The sequence below is a fragment of the Geospiza fortis genome, unplaced genomic scaffold (genome assembly GCF_000277835.1).
Source record: "Geospiza fortis unplaced genomic scaffold, GeoFor_1.0 scaffold491, whole genome shotgun sequence".
NCBI lineage: Eukaryota > Metazoa > Chordata > Aves > Passeriformes > Thraupidae > Geospiza > Geospiza fortis.
The window spans coordinates 1,050,011-1,070,593 of NW_005054390.1; the positions used below are offsets into that span (position 1 = coordinate 1,050,011).

The window sequence follows — 20,583 nt, forward strand, 5'->3', positions numbered from 1 at the left end:
CGAGAGTACCATGATTTTCCTGTAACATTTGAAATCTATAAAGTGTGAGTAAAGTGCAAGCAGCTCCCAGGCTCTCCGGTGCAGTTCACCTCTGGGTATTTTCAGACCACAGAAGGACCCACAGACACTCAGAGAAGCCTAAGGGTCTTGCACAGAAAAAGAGAAATGGCAGAAGACACACAGACAACCAGAAGACAACTCTCCAAGGAAAAAATTTCAACCTAATTCCACTCCCCACTGAGTAAAATACTCACAACACAAAGTTTGTAACAGTGAAGAGTGGTTGCCTTCTAGTAAGTTTGATGTGATCTGAATGCAACAAAGAAACAGAAAGAGAAGACAACACTGATATCCAGTTTTAGACGGTTTCCTCACACAGAAGCTATAGCTCCCAGGAGGCCAGGACAGTGATGCTTCCATTTTGAGAAGATAAATGAGTACCAAAGCCAAGGATAAAATCAGGTTCAAAGGATATGTATTCTATTGCACAAAGGACTTTTTCCCTTCTTTCTCTAAAGCCAGCTGTATGGGTGTGTAAAAAAAGAAGACCTAAGTAATCTCAGACTTCCAAAGAGATTTTTTATGTGGTCCCAAAAAATGTTCCTAAACTAACTTCCAGTGGCTTAAGTGGCAAGGATAAATATTTAGTGAAAGCCTGTTAAAGAAAAGAAAAATAGTTTTCACTGTATGGAAAGGTCATCCTAATAGAATATTATAAATTTCTGTGCTGGTTGTCTAACATTTAAAATTACTCATAATTGTGTTCATAATGGAGATCCACAGTGAAATGCCAAATATCCTGTTAATAAAAAACCCCCCAGGTTACTAAAAGAACTGATTGCAGAGTTCAGAAAAGGACCCACAGTACTGTGGGGCAGCATTCCAAGCAGTATATGTATACTGGAAGCAGACAGATCTAAAGTATGACACAAGAAAACGCATTTTAACAACCCACAACTGTGATCCTTTAGCTTTGAACCTACTGCTACTAAACAATCTCACCGTTTTGGTGGGAAAGAAAGCAAATGCATCAAAAACTAGAAAGGGAGTAAGAGAATAAAAGTAAAAGGAACACAAAAGCTTTAAAGATAACCGAAGTTATAAAATGGCTTTTTTGAGAAGGATGGACAAATAACTAGAATCCAGCTAGGAAAGGAGGATGGATAATAATATAATAAATAATCCCAGAATTAACATATGTCAACTGCTCATCATCTTTCAAGAGTGAGAGAGTGTCAGATGAAATTGTAAATATATCTCAATTTCCTTCCTTCCTTCCAGCCTTCCCAACTTCCCATGGCTGACCACATGGCGTGTTGCTTGGGAATTAAAATGCCATAAGCATGACCTTTCCTGCTTTGCCCTCTTTCCCCTGAGCTTTTGTTGTTGACCATGCCATTATATGGCACCAGCATCCCTTTGGTCAGCCAGGGTCAGCTGTCCTGGCTGTGTCTCTCCCAGCACCTTGCTGACACCCAGCCTCCTTGCTGGGAAAGGAGAGAGTCAGGACAGGGCAGTGGCATAGAGACAAAGCCTTGACACTGTGAAAGCACTCTTCACCATTTGCCAAGATTTCCCTGTGTTATGAACAGTGCTTCCTCCACAATTCATGTGAAGAAAGTTAAGCCAAACCTAGTCAGACTCAGTATGATCACCCTTCCCTGGGTCATTCTCACGTCTGTAAAAACTTTTAAGATGTTACCAAGGATCCTGGTGGGAAGCATGGAGTACTGAAAGCCTATCAGAAGTGACAATACACGATCTAGTTTCTCTCTAGGTGAGTCCTAGCTGCTGAATCAACTCTCCACTTCCCACTGAACCCTCTTCCCCACATGAGCATTGACACTTACGGTTCTATGACGTTCTCCTTTGGCATTTAAATAAGCTTTGATTGCAGCCAAGCCTGCATACTCTCCTTGGGCTCCACTGCAAGAAGAACACAAACACTGTTACACAGCACACAAACCAGAAAGTGCCACCTCTCTGACAGAACTTCAAAACTGTCCAGCCCTAACCCTTACCCATGACTTCAAGCAAGTGTCAGCAAATTAAATGGGGCACATTCCTAAGATAAAATTACAAATGGCCGTGCTTAAATTAACAGCTAGATGTAAATGAAAAGAGTAGATGACAAAGGTGATGCCATTTTATAAGTTTATACTACAATGTTAAATCCTTCTGGTGACTGAGAGGGTCCACATTTCTGCACCTAGGAGGGTACTCTGTGCTTGATTACAGTGAGGCAAACTAATATTGAAATGCGTAGTAAAGTGTATATCATGAAACATAAAAGGTCTTTCAGTGACAGGCTTAGTGTAGAGTAAGTTCTTGCTGTTCATTTTGTATCAAAACTACTAGAGAACATAAACAGGCTGCAGCAGTACTCATTAAATGCTGCTTTATTAATTTCAGTGAGCACAGAGATCTCAGGCATTCTTCAGCCAAACCTAGTGCACTACCTACCAGTTTCAACAACTAAACACCTGGCAGGTCATACATCTTATTCCTATTCCAAATTTTTATTTTCAATTCATGGGGGGAAATATTAAAAGAAATAAAAAGACCAAATCATTAAACTTTCAGAAGAGATGAGACAAAATAAGATACCATAGTTTTTACAAAAACGACTACTTAGTAATTTAATAATCCAGCATTCAAGAAAAATTTCATTTTGGAAAATTCTTCCATGTTTGGCTCGCACATTTTCTTTGGAGATAAGGTTTTGGTATCATGTCTCAAGGTGCAAACACTCAGGAAAAAAGTTCCTACCTATTTGGCTGGAAGGAGATTTTGTCATAGCCTGTAATCTCACATAGGTCCTTCTCTAAATCCTTGAAAAGCTGCTGATACCCTTGAGCTTGATCCAGAGGAACAAAAGGGTGGATGTTGGCAAATTCTCTCCATGTAATAGGCTACAAAAACAAACCCAACAAATATATAAAGAATGCCATAACAAAATACTCTACAGACAACTCTGTTCTGTTAAACTCTGTGAAGGAATGAAGTTGCCTTGTGGTCAATTAAGTATCAAACACCAAGTATGTTGATCTGCTGGAGGCTTGGAAGGCTCTACAGAGGGATCTGGACAGGCTGGATTGATGAGGATAAGGTTAGTCATGTGAGGTTCAGTAAGGTCTAATGTTAACTGATTTAATGTTAACCTTCAGCTTTTTATTTTTGTAATCAGATTACACATAAAGATTTAGGGTATTTATAAAGAGATTACCCCCAAAGCTTAGAAGTAGTTTATAGAACACATGTGCCCCTTTCTCTCTTGCTCTTTTTTCTCTTCTCAACAGATCACCATGTCCATGTTGATGTTTAAGCCATGGGATGGTGCAAAAGCCTAGAAGATAAGGGGCTAATGTTTATGTCTCAAACACTGATGGACAGATAGCTGTGAAGCCAGACAAGGATTGTTGACAAAAGCAGACTGTGTAAATGGGCAGGAAAGAACAGGATGCAGGTGGAGAATGGGGCCACATGGAGCTGGAGGCAGAACACTTTCCTGGGACAACAGTCCTTGTTCTGGCTTCTGGACATACTCAGCACAAGACAGTACGGCACAAGTGCTGCAATGAGGCTGAGAAGAGGGCATGGACTGTTCACCAAAGGTTGATCCAGTGTGGGGAATCAAGATCACCAAAGACCTCCAAAGCCCTCTGACCCATTTCCAGAAAGGCCTAGAACTGTGCATGGACTATGCATGATAATTAATTTGCATAGAGAGCAAGAAACTTATCTCCAGGGTTGAGAAAACTCATCTACAGAAAGGTAGGAGCCTCAGTGCACATGTGCCTAGGACCCTGGACACAACAACAGCTCTACAACTGCCTGAAAGGAGGCTGTAGCCAGGTGGGCATTGGTCTCTTCCCAGGTAGTAACTGGTAAGACAAGACTGGATATAAAGAAAAATGCACTCACAGAAGGGGTTAACAAGCATTTGAACAGCCTCCCTAAAGAACTGCCAAAGTCAACACCCCTGAAAGTGTTTATGAGATATGTAGATATGGTGATCAGGAACAAGATTTAGAAGTGCCAGGTCAACAGCTGGACTTTATCTTATGTTTTCCAATGTAAATGATTCTATGATTCTCAGTAACCATTTTCTAACATTAAGAATATTCTTAAAAATTCTTAATTTCTCCTACTACTTAGTTTTACCTACCATTACATAGAGCTGTGGGATCTACAAGGTAAACAAAGAGGAGTTGCTGAGAATAGTATTAGTTTTACTTAGAGGAAATATACAAGACATAAAACAGTGAAGGGAAAAAGAGAAAGTAGTGAGAGAAGGGGGACAAAGAAAACTAGTGAAAGATGAAAGTGAGAAGACAACAGGAAGAGAGCAAAGGGAGCACATTCCAAGTCAAAGTCATTTGGTAATCGAATAGCCTGGCTAAAGCTCTGCTTCATGTGCTATCAGCTAGAAAAATGAAGATATCTGGGGACTCTTCAGCTGGGGAAAAGGAAACTCTCCTAAGAAATTGCAAACTGAAAAAGAAGCATGAATTGTCTGGCCCATCTGACTCTTTCCATATTTATGAGGATTTGATTTTAAGATCTGTAAAGCAGACAGAATTTAGGTAATGCAACATTGCTTGAGGGAACAGGACTGTGATACCCAATTCAAAAAATTGTTTTCATAATTTTTTTCAAAATCGAGTCTTCAAAACCACATAGTCTCCTTCTGTTGTTGCAGTCCTACTTGTGCTTTTCAGAACATTTTCTTAGTGGAAAAGGGAGAGGGTGACTTCAGCTGCCCCTGAAACTGCCTCCTCAGGTGAAGTATTAGACAAAGAACAGGCCTTACTTCCCTGGAATGACACTGGCTAGATAGTTTACTCATGTGGATATCAAGTGAGACAGTATTATTGCAACTTACTGTGAGTTCAGCTGAACTATTGAGCTTCATTGTGCAGGACCCCTAAAAATACAGACACACATCAGTATTTATTGAAGTACATAAACACATAGGTAAGTACATAATTTTTTGTCTTTTCTTTTTGATAAATACCTACCAAGGGAATCATGCTGTGAACAAGGGAAATATCTTTGTTTTCTAATCTTTTCATGTACCGCACAATGTTTGTCTCAGAGTGATAGCTGGAGAACACAAAACAAAATGTTAAGGCAAACAGATCAGCTGCACCAGCTGCTACATAGGAAAAGAACACAAAAAAGAAGTAAGACTGAGAATAGTTATTAATATACACCAAGTAGTTATTTTCAAACTGGTACTTTAAGCTTGCTAATAGCAACACAGATTAAAAACGTTTATCATTATCTCAGTAACACTATCAATAAATATGGAATACAAGGATACCATGTCCTCAAATGGTAGGTTGTACAATGCAGCAGATTAATTCCCTCAGTGGTCATGAGCATTGCTCTGCTCATTTAAAATGAGAGGATAGCTAAAAATGCTACTAAATATCTTATTTTAAAGTAATGAGTTACTGTATGAATCTAGGTACAAAAATGGTCCTCAACTGACTCCACTGCTGGTTTAGAAAGGAGATATTTCAGATTCCCTAAAAATAGCAAACATACATTCAGATTCCCTAAAAGTAGCAATCAGACATTCACAAACCTGTTGAAAACCTGGTGTGTCAAGAATTTGGAAGTTCTCTTAAATGGGGTGCTAAGGATGCCTTTGGTTTCCTCACCCATACCTTCAGCAATTAGCTCCTTCAACAAAAAGAAATAGAGTCAAATATTTTAGTGGATTTTTTTTTGTAGTCAACTTCCATTAGAACTAGCTTATGAACCAGTTTACCTCAGGATTTTGTCAGCTTTTAAGGTAAAACCCCCACCTTTAATATCATATGTATCTGTATATACCTAGCATGACAACAGCGATATATTAAAACTGGGCAGCTTTAATGTCTCAGTAGTCCTCATCTTGTAGGTATTGCTGCTAAACGCTAATGACATGCAACAAAAATTCCAGAGGGGAAAGAAATAACTGACCCCACGTCCTAACCATCACAGAAGAAGTAATACCCTAAATGCAAGGTGTCCAAGCTGACCAAAAGAACTAAGTGTTGCAACCAGAAAATGGCATTATATAAATCCTTTATTTAACACTACCTCTTTATTTAAGAGAGGATCTGAAATTCTTAATATTTAACAAATGGTCATCATATAGTAACACACTATACAAGACCAGTTTTGCTTTTCATTAAACTCTGGAAACATTCAGATAATTTAATCCACATGACCTATTATGTACTTACAGAAGAAGACTCGCAACCAAAAATCCATAATATGTCATCTAGATCTTTCTCATTTACAGTTTCATCAAGTGATACTCCAAGCTATGGATAAAAGCACCAGTAATTACTTAAAGCTGTTTATTCTAGAGACATAGTAAATTTGTTTTGGTCAAAAAACACTTTCCAGAAACACAAGAGGAAAAAAAAATCAATCTACCCAACAGTATGTAAACATGTATATTTATAGGTTTATGATATATAAATTTATTTAATTCATAGAACATTTTCCAGTTCCTTGCTTTACCCTCCTAAACCATCCAAGCCAGATGGTTCAGAAACTTTGATACTCATGACCTCCTTTCTAGTGTTTCTAAGTGTTTTCTACTTAATAGGAAAATTGCCCATTTTCCCGCAACACCCCTTCCCCCTATTCCAATTTACAGAACATACTACACTTTGTTAAGACCTCTTTAGTGCCGAACAAAATGTGGTTTAAATTTCAGTCTGCCTTCAAACACTGCTATAGTACCTGAATTCGGGATGTCACCTTGTATTTCATCATTAAATTTTAGAGTGTCTCCACTCTACCCCTTAGTGGCATATTTAACATGAAAAGATTAGATAATCCTTTTAATTGGCATAAAATGAAAACACAATCGTTATTTCTGGAAGTTCAGTGCCTCACTTAACAAGTTCATTCTTTACATTATCTTTATAATTGACGGATATATCTGAGCAAATTACAAGATCTTAAATAATTTTGTTCTGTTTAGCACGTGTAATGATTAGAAACTTAGTGAAGGAAATGTCATACTACAAAATTTCTGAATTTATCAAAGGTTTAGAAAGTTGCTTACTCTGCCATCACTATAAATCCGAAAATTTATCTTTCTAAGAGCTGCCCTGTCCAAAACCTCTTTGACTGAGCATCCACACGTGATCGTCAAGGTGTCAAAGAACAGATCATGATGTAGCTTATGACCAGCTCGCCTGAGACCTATAAAAAACAGTAAGTAAATTTTATTATATATGCACAGTGTATTGTTTGCTCAGGTGGCAGTTACAGAGCAATACTATGTACCTCATAAATAAATGCTTTTACATAATAAAGCAAAATATGCCCCTTGTTTAAAGAGCAGCAAAATCACCACTTTTTATTGAAATGTTACTGTGTGTGAAATGCAACTAAATCAGATTCAAACCTAAGTAATAATGCATTGAGTCTAGGGAAGGTAATACTGATACATCAAATCTGACATATATACAGCAGCAGAGTTGGTATATGAATGCGATAACGACAAAATAATAAGATTGGAAAGATATTAATGGATATGAACTGCCCCAGAGCTTGCCACAACAAAGTTAAGAGTCTTACGGTTTTTTGCAGTAGCAAGAGGTCTTCTGGCTATCTGGCAAATAAAGTTTGGATGTTTCTTACAGTTATCCCTTGGTTCCAAACATTCCAGTTTTGTATTGCTCCTTCTGACAGCAGTGGTAGTATTATCAGTGGAAAAAAAAACCCTACCAGACCATATAATTCAGGTGCAATCATTATGTTCTGCTACAGATTTTGTGCTTTTCTTCAGCTGTTAAGCTTTGGGATTTCAATGTTTGTAGCAGATATGATACTCCACCCAATTTAACTGAAATGTTTCTACTGCTTTAATATAATTTATTACCTTCCTTTGCTATGTTATTTATACTCCGTGCAGATTTCTGTGTGTAAACGAGCATGGTCCATCAAAAGAAGTAGATGCTGGCAAACAGCAGTTCAACAGCATCATCTAGAGACTCACTCTGCAGACTTCTGTTAGTTTCCCAAGAAAACAGAAGCAATACCTACAAGTTCTTATCGCACAGACATCTTATTCTTGGATGTCATTACCAGAACTATAAAAAAAACATCAGCTGTGAATTTTGTATTAAAATGGTGCCTCTCAAGTTGAAAGAGCACACATCAGATGGACATCCCTGCCCTGCCCTGTAAGTTTATTTAAGATGTGGTTTTGAAGGGGTAAGGGTTTTAGAACAGTTTCTGTAAACATTAAGTACGCACCTTCAGCCAAGATTAGAGCAGCATTGTGTACTCGTCTTGCAATATGCCTTAGTCCATCAGAACCATGGTATATACCAAACATGGCTGACATGTTAGCCAGGAGAGCCTAGGATCAAATACAGTTCAGGACATTGTTATTGTGAGCAAAGACTACTTCATGTAAGTTCAGTGGAAAGTTTCTTTAGCACCCAGAGACAACCACATATCCTCAGCTGATGTTATAGCTACTCATCTCCTGCTTACAAAACAAAAGGAGGGAAAGGCAAAATACTTTTATGAAACTGTAAGGACTGATTATGAATTCAATGCTGTTTGAAATGCAATTGTTTTAGCAGTTAACATGTACTTAAATTCAACTACTGCAACAAAGATGCTTAAAGACTTTAAAGTCAAGGATCAGTACAAAAAAAATATTCTCCTGAATACTAAGTATATAAACTTGTGTCAATAATAATATCTTCTCAAAATCTGTCACAACATCAAGAGCAGGAGGAAGGCAATGCTAGGAGCAAAAGAAGTTATGACCCTGGCTGGCTGGAGGTCTGTGGAAGTGTGCTGAAAATACCTATTTTGGATACTGTTGGAACTCTGATACTTACTTAATTAATCATGGTATTTTTCTGTAAAGATATTGCTTTGGTGATGTAACATTCTTGCATCAAGTCACATAGACAAGAATATAAGTTGTGACAATTTGAGTAATTAGTTTTACAAATTAAAAGTTTATTTCTTCTGCCTTGAGTTGGAAATTTCAGACCATTGGAATTCTCTTCTACTTTATGAACAGTTCTGTCTTGCTTATAATAAACATGCCACTACTCAGTGATGTTTATGTTACACGACAGACAAATTCATGACACTGGAAGAATTCAGGACTACAGTAAGGAAACAGATAGTAAAACTCTCTTTTCAAGCAGACCCCGTCATTCCAAACAAATGAAAAAAGACCAGAATACCTCTATGTCCTTCATTTTTCTACTAAAATCTCTCTAAAGTATAGGTAACTCATTGTTCAACTTGTTCCTTTCTAGCCCTGAAAATAAAGTGTAAGTTACCTGTGCTGTGCAGATGTTGCTGGTAGCTTTATCCCTCCTGATATGCTGCTCTCGTGTTTGTAAAGCAAGCCGGTACACTTCCTTCCCACTTGCATCTCTAAGCCACAAGGGAAAATGTTGCTTCTGTTACTTTAAAGTTACAGTTATTTATGACACAGAACTTAATGCATGCTAATCTGAAACTAATTATCTATCCTCAGAGAGAGAAGGGTGCTAGAGAGAACAAAGCATATGTCAGGACAGTTGCAATACCAAACAGAGCAAGACTAAAGCACCTCTAGATTTCTGTTTAACAACAGGAAATTCGGTATTTGCCTTAAAATGACACAGATTATTGCAGCTATTTGAACTGAAAAATAATATAAATTAAATATTCCTAAGTTTATTGATAAATGTGAATGTTTCAGTTATTTTGGTTACTGGAGTACTTCTGGATAGCCTCTGGGACAAAGATGTGCAGTCTTCCTAATGACAATTACTTTGCATTTCAATTATTACTAGTTTGACATCTTGTCAAAATACACAGTACATCACCATCAGCAACTATTAGAAGCAGATTTTGCACACTGTTTCTCTGCATAACTATAATTTGAACTAGATTAAGTTCCTTCTAGATTATTCTGGAGGTTCACTGAATTTTCTACTTCTTTCCATTTATAAGATTGGATGACAGAGAAAAAGTCAGTACGAATATGTGGAGTAAGTTAGCTTGCAAAGCCTCCTGCCATCACATTGAATCCACTCTGCTTTTGTTATCTCTTCATCCCACAATGTCACAAGAACTATAGACAGTTCCACACAAATGGAATTCTTGAAGCTTGCTTCCTCAAAACTGAAGGCAACTTTTAGTCTCACAGTTTTCAAAAAAACAGGGGGCTCAGTACAACACCATGGTCATCTGTTGTTCACAAAGGCTGCAGAAGATGGTCATAGGGTGGTTTTTATGGTTTCTTATGTGTTAATGGGATCTCTGGGAGACTTTAGACAGGATATCAGGTAAAAGATTTTCAAAGAAAGGATTCTAAAGCATTGGAACAGGCTGCCCAGGACATGACAGCATCACCATCCCTGGAAGTGTTCAAAAAATTTGTGGATATGGCACTAGAGAACATGGTTTAGTGGTGAACATTGTGGTAGGTTGATAGCTGGACTTGATGATCTTGAAAGTTCTTCTAACCTTAAGAATTCTAAGACTCAATGACTTCAATCTTCACTTAATGGCTGGGGGAGCCCTTACCTTGTGACACCCACCATTCTGCCTGGCATCATTCTCACTAGATTTTCCTTGACAGCAAAGAATGCTGCATGGGGTCCCCCATAGCACAGCGGGACGCCAAACCTCTGGGAGTTACCCAGGACAACATCTACCCCAAACTCTCCAGGAGGCTTCAGAATACAGAGGGCCAGAAGGTCAGTAGCACAGCAGGCGAGAGTCTGAGAACAGAAACGCACAAAGCAGTCAGCCTCTCTTCTAAAGGAATGGTGTCTACATGGGAACTAGGTTTTTAAATTTAGTTTCAAAGAGTTCCACATCACTTGCATGGAGTTGAAGTGCAATGGTTGTAATGGTTATGAATTGCATGTAGCTGAGATGGTATCTCATTAACACTTAACACTTAAACTCATATTTCTACGAATATGGCTGTTTGATGCATCAGAGTGATATCTGTGTGATATCAATATGATGCATCAAACAAATAATTTTTGTTGGAGTAATAATTTGTTTGGGGTAAATAAAATTTACCCCATTCTGATGAGCTCTTTCAACAAGTTCAGAGAAGTCCTCAATCTTCCCTTCAGTGTCTGGATACTGAAATAACACTCCACTGATATCCTTTCCACTGAAATCCATCTCATGGGGTAATTTGAGCTCCGTAATAACACCTGTATAACTGGAAACAAAAACATGCAGAAGGTAAAATATTCAAACCACCTCCAACCTTGGAGTGATACCTCATAAAATGTTTTCATGGACTCATATATAAGACTCTTTTCTTTAACATATAGACAGTTGAATATCTTTGCAGTGCTAAGCACTGAGAAAGTTTCACATCATGGTATAAAGTACTGAAGAAGAATTGCATTTGATATCACCATCAGAAATACAGAGCAAAGCAAACAGAGAATGCTTAAGATAACTTGCTTCCTAGTAAAAGAAAAAATGACCAGACTGAATTCAAATGTCATTTAAAAGTCAAATGTATGTAGTTGTGCAACAATTTAAAGGAAAAATTAAATATTTTCTTTTTATGATATGTTTAGTCTCTTTTTAAACTGCCTTAGTTTCTTTGCAGTTGCATTTGAACTAGAAGTAATGCCAAATGATAACAGACTTCTGCTTTTAGTTTGCAAAGAAAGCACAGGCCAGAAATGTTAGGTATACAGCAAACAGGCACAGATGGAAAATGATTCAGTGTAAGGGAAAAGATATGGTGGAAAATGGAGGAAAACATTACTTTGCTCTAGTTTGGACCACTGCTATAGTTTGAGGGTGGCATCGGGCATCTACATAGAACTTTCTCCTTTTGTTGTGTCTGTTAAAAAAAGAAAAAGAAGGTTTACACATCAAAAATAAATTGTTTTTCATGGAAATAAATTAGCTTATTTTCTAGAAGTGAGTTTTTCTATGTAAAAAGGCAGTTGAAAATATTGGTTATTATAACCAGATTAAATGTAAGATTGAAGGACGTTTCTGCACATTTACATTTAGAAAGTTCATTTCAGACACTCAAATGAGAATCATACATGGCAAAAATTGAAACAGAACAAGAAGCTAATTTTAAAAGCCATGGGAATGGCTCCACACACTCTTTTAAAGGAATACAACTGTGGTCTTTAATACAGACTTTTCAATGTTGCCCTGGATTAAAAAAAATGAGCTATTCAAGTAGGTAAAGAGGGATGAAGAAGATGGGTCCCTGCTCACAGCAGTGGGGATAGAACTAGGTGATATTTAAGGCCCCCTCCAACCCAAACCATTCTGTGATTCTGGTAAGTTTTCTCTGTCACACAGAGGCTTTGAACTAGTGAGTAGTTAGAAAACTATTTTTACACATATGAAACTATGATTACACAGTCTCTGCTGTGTAATCACCTTCCTGATACACAGTTCTGAGTGACCTTCAATAATTTCTCATATTTCATTTGATTTGCAAATTGATTTCACATGGCCCTACAACAGGCATCCATGAAAATAGATTTGCATATACCAATAACAGTTTCACTTTTAGCAACTTAGAATTATGCACTCCACACTTTTTTAAAGCTTAATTTAATCACTGATGGAAAAAGATAATGCACACCTTCAACTTTCATGGCCGCAAGAGACTCGGGCCACGGTCCATTAGATCATGTGATAAAAGGTCCTGTGCATCCCCCAGAGAGACAATGGCAGGTGGGGGAGCCCAGATAAGACCCTGTCCCTGCTGCTCCCAGGTACTTCTCAGAGAAAATCAGCTGAACAGAGACCCATCTCCACAAGTGCAGAGGAGCAAAGAGCCCACTCCAATTCATTAATTATCACAAACAGGCACACCATCTGCGTGCCTGCCCCCACTTGGCAAGTAGACATTATGGGATGCACAAGAAAAGCATCTGGGGATCACAAACACGTCTTATTATGACATGTTTAGGGGGGAAATAATACAGTTAAGTGATTCTGCGAGTAATAATTGTAGCAAAATAGGGGAGTAAGGGGATAGACTGGGACAGTCACATATAAATAGCTGGTTGCTGAAGTTCTTGCACCTAACTAGTGAAGTTTAGTTAGGTGCAAGAACTTCTCGTTAAATGCCTTTCTGATTCCTTTCATGGGTAAGCGGACTCTATATTCTCTGTGTGTGCATGTGCGTGTGTGTGAGTGCCACTGGAGTCAAACCACAAAGGATCCACATTTCCATAGTGCAGCAATTGAAATGAGTGGAGGGAGTGGAATGGAGTGAGTGCCAGCAACTGGAGCAGCACATCAGCCAGCAGAAGCCCTCATGTCTGTGGTGGTATCAGTGGGAGCAGGTGTGTGTCTGCCAGGAGCAGGGCTGTATCCTAGGCAGGGTGACTAGACTCTTTCCAGTACGTCCATGTCTCTGTTGTACAGGGGCAGTGCGCACAGCACTGTAGGATATGGGCTCATCAGGGTGGGAGGGAGGGATTTCCCCCTGGCATCCTGGTAGAACTCCTCCTCCCATGCAGCCCAGGAGATTGTTTGCCTATTGGCCACAAGTAAGTACACACTGCTGGATTGTGTTCAATCTGGTGTCACCCAAACCCCCCAGAAGCCTTTTCAGAAAAGCTGCTTTCCAGCCTGCCAGATCCCATCATGTACCCCATATGCCAGTGGTTGCTCCTCCCCCAGCTGCAGGACTTTGCACTTCTCCTTGTTGACCTCACAAGCTTCCTGTCAACCCGTTTCCTCCAGCCTGTCCAATCCCCCCTGGAAGGCGCCATGACTCACTTGTCCATCATCTGATCCTTGAATCACCATCAGCAAGTTTGCTGAGGATAAAGTCTGCCCCATCACACAGATCATTGATTGGACCCAGTGTTGCCCCTGGCTTATAATAACTGTCCTCCACCTAAAGTTCATGTCACTGACAAAGCATCCCCTAGGTTGACATTCTGACAGTTTTCCATCTATCTCTCTCCCACCTCATCCAGCCCATAATTTTTGGTTTCTCTGTGGAGATTTAAGGGAGACCCACTGCTCTCCCCTCCCAAGCCAGTCACTAAACTGTAGAAAGTCATCAGGTTGGCCAAACATGACTTCCCCCTGTGTTAATTCATGCTCCTGACTCCTTATCCCCTTCTTGTCCTTTACATGTCTGGAAATGGTTTCCAGGGCTAGCAGTTGTCCCATCATCCCACTGAGGGATCGAGGCGAGTTCCCTGCATATTCATTCCTCCCCTCCTGGGGACAGGAGTGTCATTTGCTTTGCTCCACTGCTGAGGCACCTGTCCCAGTCACTGTGGTTGTGCAGACACAACTAAGGGTGGCCTTGTATCGGTGTCAGGAGGCTCCCTCAGCAGCCACGGGTGCAGCACATCAGGACCTGTGTAAGTCCAGTTTGCTTAAGTGTTCTCTAGCCCAACCTTCCTCCAACAAGGGTGAGTCTTCCTTCCCCTAGAATTTCTCGTATGTCCTTAGTTTTCTGAAGGCCTTAAATGTCTGAGTTAAACATTTACATCAAGGCTAGGAAGTTCTCTGGGGGCATGGCAACATGGACTCCAGTTGTTTAGTGACCTGCTCACAGTAAGAAGGCCACACTCAACATCAATCCATTGCCTACACAGGGATAAATACCTTCAAATTCCAAAATTACTTCCTGCTGTGATTTAACCACACTTTTAAACACAGTACCTGTGACATAATTGCATGGCCTCTGCAGCAGCTGTCCCTTCATCCAGCAAAGATGCGTTAGCCACATCCATCCCTGTGATATCACACACCATAGTCTGGTAATTTAGGAGGCTCTCCAGCCTGCCCTGGGATACCTCTGGCTGGTAAGGAGTGTACTGGGTAACCCTGTCAGAAAAAAGTTCTCAGTTTGGGTCTAAGAAAATACATGTGTAACAAAGTTATGGCATATACAACTGAACTTTATCACATAAAAAATAAATAATATTTAATTAATATGGAAATTTGTTAGAATACAGTTATCTTTAAACATTGTAGTTTTTACCTTCTGGTGTTGACTTAACTTTTTACAGGAAAAGAATTCTGTTTCTCCATTTTGAAAAGAGAAATTACTTTTAAAGCAGAGGTGTGAGGGCATTATGGAGAAGAACAGAGTAAGCAGACACTGAGCATGGAAGAATTAAATCAAGTCACAATATTCAAAGGAGAATGTGTTGTTCAAGCTTATTTAGATATTGCCACAATTTTTCAATACTGTTTCTGAAGACCTTTATTTATCAAGTCTTCTCCACCCTTCTAAGAAGAAAAGCAGTCGACATTTCTCAGAATCAAGCTCAGAAGCATGCAATCCTTGTGCAATGACAGTTTCCATAAGTGTTAGTGGAGGGAAGTCAGACTGATGTAAGTTTTATCTGTTGTCATTTGGTGAATGAAACAGTAGTGCAATATAAGCAACTCCTTCAAAAATGCAACAATCTAAGTGACACGCTCTATTGCAACAGTCCAGAAAACGAAGCAGCATGGGTCCAGGGATGAAAGGCAAAAACAGAGGTCAGACCCTCCTCTCTGCTGGAAATTTGGACACTGGATTATGCAGTAGTTCAGGACAGACTTTACGCCAGGTTGAATTTAGAGTAGCAGCCAGAAACGAGTGGTAAGTGCAAACACTTGTGGCCTCTGTTTTCTCAGGATGGAAGAAAACAGCAGTTTGTTTCCCTAAAAGGGCAGTAGCAAGTCCTGGACTTTTGAAAAATGAAGTGAAGGTATAAGCTTTCCAGAAAGACCCCAGTATTTGGAAGCTCAAGTTGTGTAAAGTCAAGAGAAGGTAAAAACCAACAATCTTTTAAAAACAAGCTGGAGAACTTGGTATGGAGCAGGATGAGAGAAGTAACAAAATAGTAAGGTGAGAGAGAAAGCAGGAGAAAGTCCTGAAGAGAATAAAAAAGCTAGAAGAAGGACATATTCAGTAAGTGAACTCAAAGTGTAATATATTATGCTAATACATTAACCATCTAATTTAATGAAATGTCTGCTTGAATTATTCACATACACTATTCAGTATAACAACAGAAAGCAATAGCTATGTATAGAGTACATAAATCTTGATGATTTTCCCAAAACCTGTAAGGTTTTTTTCTCAGTTTTGGCCAGTTCTAGCACTAAACTAATTATCATCATATGACTGCATAGTTCACAAGTGAGACCAAGTCCCAGACTTCATGTAGCCTTGCTAATCCCAATAGTAGGGCTTTTTTCTCCACAGCAGCTAAACCCATTGTTCAGTTTGCCAGATAAACTTTCAGTCTGGTAGTATTAAGATTTCTTTTCTGTATGGTCCCCCTGCCCACTCAGTTCTCACCAATAAAAAGAACCATTCCAAATACCTTCTCATGAGCAATGACTTTTATTGATTAGTAGAAGAAATTTCTCTCTACCTAAAGTTTTACAACTGTGTTTTCTCATTTTATTTCACCTAAGGGCCATTTCTTGTATTTTAATTTGCAGAAGAAACTAGAATTAGATCAACAACAAGAATTAAAACATTGTGACTAATTGAAATGCATTAGAGAATTCCTGCTCCACATAGCTGGAAAAGTACACTATATTACAAAACAAAATTAATGAAGCCTTATGACTTTGATGTTATGGTTTTTAATGGTCCACACATTTGAACTAAAACAAATCCATTTCAGAAAAATGGGGAAAAAACCAACTAAGAAATCTTGAATTCCAGTACTGACACAAACTACTATGAAGCTTAACAGTTCCACAAATAAAGACACCTCTTATAACATAAGCGCACTTAGATAAACACTCCTTTTAAAAGGGTTTTTTGGCATTTTTTAAGCATCTACATATTTTAATTGATTCTACTTCTCTACAAGTTCTTCAAATAAAATATCTGGCTTTAGTCTGCATTCTGTGTTCTGCCTGAATCTATACTACATGGTAAGTGACTTTTTAAAGTAATTTAAAAGCAAACTCTCTAAAAGTAATTATTGCACAGTATGTAGCTATTTTCAGAATGCAATGCTTTCATTACATTCTGAATGTTACTAACTAACAAGTTTAATAATTTACACTAGAGATGTGAAAGACTGTCAAGGATGTACCATGCTTCGTACATGTTTGTATTCTTACACATTTAATGTCTGGGGGCAAAGGAATCAAGTAAGTTGAACTTTGGGAGACTTCTAGTTGCTCTAACAAATGCCAAGCAAAGCAAACACAAGTTATGTAAGGGAGACAGAACAGACCAGAAGCAATAACCCTGAGCTTGTAGTATTTCCCTTGGAGCTGCAATGTGAAGCGTGTCAGCATGGAAATTGTTACACACTCAGCAGAAATAAGAAGTCCGATTTCTTAAACAGCTTCCATAAAGCCTGCATAGTTGTTTTAGCACACATGCACACACACATATATGCTTTCTCTCCAACAAATATTTTAGCCTTCACATTAGCCATCTAATAGTTTAACTTTTAGCCATTTAGTTTGACTTTACTGGACAGTGCAAGATCAGATTTCTGGACAAACGTTGTTTCATTAACACTATATAACTTTTTAGGATTGAAATGTCTGCAGTTCATTTTGTTCCACTTACTTTCTAGTTATTCTTGTCTTTGCTTCTACCAAACAATAATTTGTTTCCTGGTACTGTATTGAAATATTTAGATTGCATATGTTGCAAAAAGTGAACAAGGATAAGGCCAAATAAAACCTTGCATAGATGTATTTCATAGATTCCTTGACTTCAAACACTGCAGCTTTTCCACCAGTGATGCAAATAGAGCCAACAAATCTAAAAATAAATAAGACTTAGAGGTCTACAGATATGTAGACCCATTTATGGCAACCCAAAGTATAAAAAACACATAACATCTAAGTAATAATGACTTTTTGCACTGAGTAATATGATCCTTTTGTTCATTGTGGGGTTTTTGTTGTTTGGGCTTTTTAAAATATATATAAAACCTTTAAATACTGATTTTACTAAAATAAAAATTACTCAGGAATAAAGTAATGTAAGTAAAGTAACTCATTTTAATACAGTATAAAAGAAGCATTCTAGTGACTGGTGATAGGGGAACTTGTAAACTAAATGAGAAAATGCAGGATGACATTCAGGCTGCTGGAGAGTCTGCATGAAATTTAGCTTTTCCTGTTGCATCATTCCTGATACAATTCTTTAGAAACCAAATTGTCAACTGGATGATCTGAACCAAGTACAATATTCTCAGCCTTTTCATAAATGAATAATCTTATTATGGTAGTTCAATGTCACTGCTGTTCACCAAAGAATTATTTGATCAGACAAGAAAGAACTCACTTTATGGGTAAACATTCAAAAAAAAAAAAAAAAAAAAAACAAAACCAAGAAAGATATACTAAGAGAAGAGACTTTAGAATTTTCTACTTCCTTAGAAGTTTCTTACTTCCTCATCACAAAACCATGATCATAGTATTGCATAGTATTTAACTACCTCCACCCAAATTGTGTACACCAGTGGAGGAGGGACTGGTTTGAAGTTAGGCAAAAGTTAGGAAAGAATTACTTTCGTTTAAGAGGTAAGTCTCTATACTTCCTTAAAACAAACATGTAATTTTGTATTAGTTCATAATATATAGGAGCTGTAAATAGAAGTCACAAAACCAGTGGCATATTTTACAAAAAAGAACATCTTCTAAAGTAAATTTTAAGCTTTAGCATGAACAACACAGTTTCTACACAGTAGGATACACATCCTTACCAAATATATGAAAGCTCTGGTAAAAAAAATAGGTTTGTGGGACAAATGTGTACTTATAAATATACATTTAACAATAAAATGTGTTACATTACCATCCTGCATTCTCCAACAAGTTGCGAGCGATGGGCTGAGGCACTGAGCAGTTGTAATAACCCATGCCTATATAGGACCGCCATATCTTGTTCTTCTTTGCAATATTGTATAGAGTTTCAAGGATTTCGTTTTCACCTAATTGGAAAGACAATACGTCAGAATGCTACAGCTAGGTGTAACAGTAACAGTTTTTAACCGAAATGTCTTCTACCCCAGTGTAAAAAAAACCATTGGTGGTGCAAGTACAAACAGTAGCAGAATGAAGTGCAAGTCAAGAACAGCAAAGATAAAGCAGCAAACAGGTAAAATACTCTAGGGAAGTTTAAATTCTGCCAGAATTTTGAAAATGCAACACCTGAATAATAACAGGGTTCCAAAGCAAGTGGAAAGAATAGTGAGAGAAACAGCTGTAGGCAGAAGGAGCTCTTTCTGTACAAATACAATGTACATTCAACCCAGAAGAGACCCATCTTGCACATGTACTAAAAAGTATCTCAGGAAACATTTTCTGTTAGCTGAATCTTTCAGAATCTACATTGCTTGAAGCCATTGCCATCCACAGCTGTCATTTAGTGTTTCTATCGGAGTCATATTTGCACAAAGTGAGCTTACACCAAGCACCCAGGAATAATTTCTTAGTATCATAGAACTTTACTTCCTCACATTTTCCCTAAATTAATGATAAAACAGAACAGTTCTTTTAATTCAATTTTAGCATGCTTCACCAGTTTATTTAGAAAAAAATAATAAGAGTATTTCTAGTTAAGACATTCCAAATGAGATTAACTTTCAAATGAGTCTGTCAATCTAGTTTGAAGACACTACAAAAGAATGATTTTGAAATACATAGAATGAAAGCATTTGCATTCCCTCTCTCCCCCAACCATAGTTTACTCTTTGGTCTTGCTTCTCAGTGTCCTGAAAGCAGTGCAAAAATCACACTGAGTCAACCTGTTCCTAGCAGTCTGTGAATAATGCTACAAATATCTGCCAAACAGCAGTATTTTAAAAATATATTAGTAGCTGAGGATGCAAAAGGATGGTCAGTCTTAAGATCACACAGACAGATAGGTCAGCCCAACCTAACAGACCCAAATGAACTGGAAGCCAACCCTCCTGGGTGAGGGAAGCAGATGTTTTTCAATTCTTCCCCCAAATCTGACCTCAGAGTTTGCTGTAACGGGATAGTTACACCAAGTTCTGTTCCCTCTGCACCACAACTTGAAGATGTCACTTTGTACTATAATGCCACAAATCACAGAATTAGAATACCTCAGGCCCTGTATGTCTCAAAATCTATTTTCTCTCTGTAAGTTACTCCAGCAAGAGATATCAAGTCAGAATAGTTAATTTTCTAGAATGCAGTGGCAAATAATTATCTAAGTTTTGAATTAATTTCTAGAGCAACCACAAACAAGGATATTAGAACTTCAGCTCTGATTTCAAAACTTGTTTTTTTCCTTTCACACAAGTTGCTGCTATTGCATTTCATGCATAAAGATTATTTTTTTTTAAATCTCCAGGTTTTCAATTAATTCCTTCCATAGTCACATTACACCTTTCACAGAGTTTTTTAACTGATGTTCAGTTCTCATTTCAAAGTTCATTTCTTCTCTGCCTTTTACTCAGTGTTACCATTAGATCTAATGTATGAAGACTGATTTCTTAGTTTCGGTAAACTGCATTTTTTTTTTCTGGAGACTTGTTATATGCTTGTTAGGTTTGAACTCAGCAATGTCCAGGGCAAAGTTTCTAAAGTATAGTGAAAAACGTCATTCCCCAG

General features: G+C 38.1%; 1 protein-coding gene across 1 annotated transcript in view; it reads right to left on the bottom strand.

Annotated features, from left to right (window-relative positions):
- GLDC (glycine decarboxylase) overlaps positions 1 to 18,937 on the bottom strand; it is a 28,868-nt gene extending 9,931 nt beyond the window's left edge. The window contains exons 1-14 of the mRNA XM_005425581.1: positions 18,800 to 18,937; positions 14,683 to 14,847; positions 11,786 to 11,863; positions 11,074 to 11,221; positions 10,567 to 10,763; positions 9,330 to 9,426; positions 8,275 to 8,380; positions 7,076 to 7,215; positions 6,240 to 6,320; positions 5,594 to 5,691; positions 5,022 to 5,106; positions 4,886 to 4,927; positions 2,770 to 2,912; positions 1,851 to 1,926 (exon numbers count right to left, since the gene is read on the bottom strand). Coding sequence (XP_005425638.1) covers positions 1,851 to 1,926; positions 2,770 to 2,912; positions 4,886 to 4,927; positions 5,022 to 5,106; positions 5,594 to 5,691; positions 6,240 to 6,320; positions 7,076 to 7,215; positions 8,275 to 8,380; positions 9,330 to 9,426; positions 10,567 to 10,763; positions 11,074 to 11,221; positions 11,786 to 11,863; positions 14,683 to 14,847; positions 18,800 to 18,864 — 1,521 coding nt within the window. The 5' untranslated portion in view covers positions 18,865 to 18,937. The remainder of the gene's footprint in view (positions 1 to 1,850; positions 1,927 to 2,769; positions 2,913 to 4,885; positions 4,928 to 5,021; positions 5,107 to 5,593; positions 5,692 to 6,239; positions 6,321 to 7,075; positions 7,216 to 8,274; positions 8,381 to 9,329; positions 9,427 to 10,566; positions 10,764 to 11,073; positions 11,222 to 11,785; positions 11,864 to 14,682; positions 14,848 to 18,799) is intronic.
- Between the last annotated feature and the right edge of the window lie 1,646 nt (positions 18,938 to 20,583).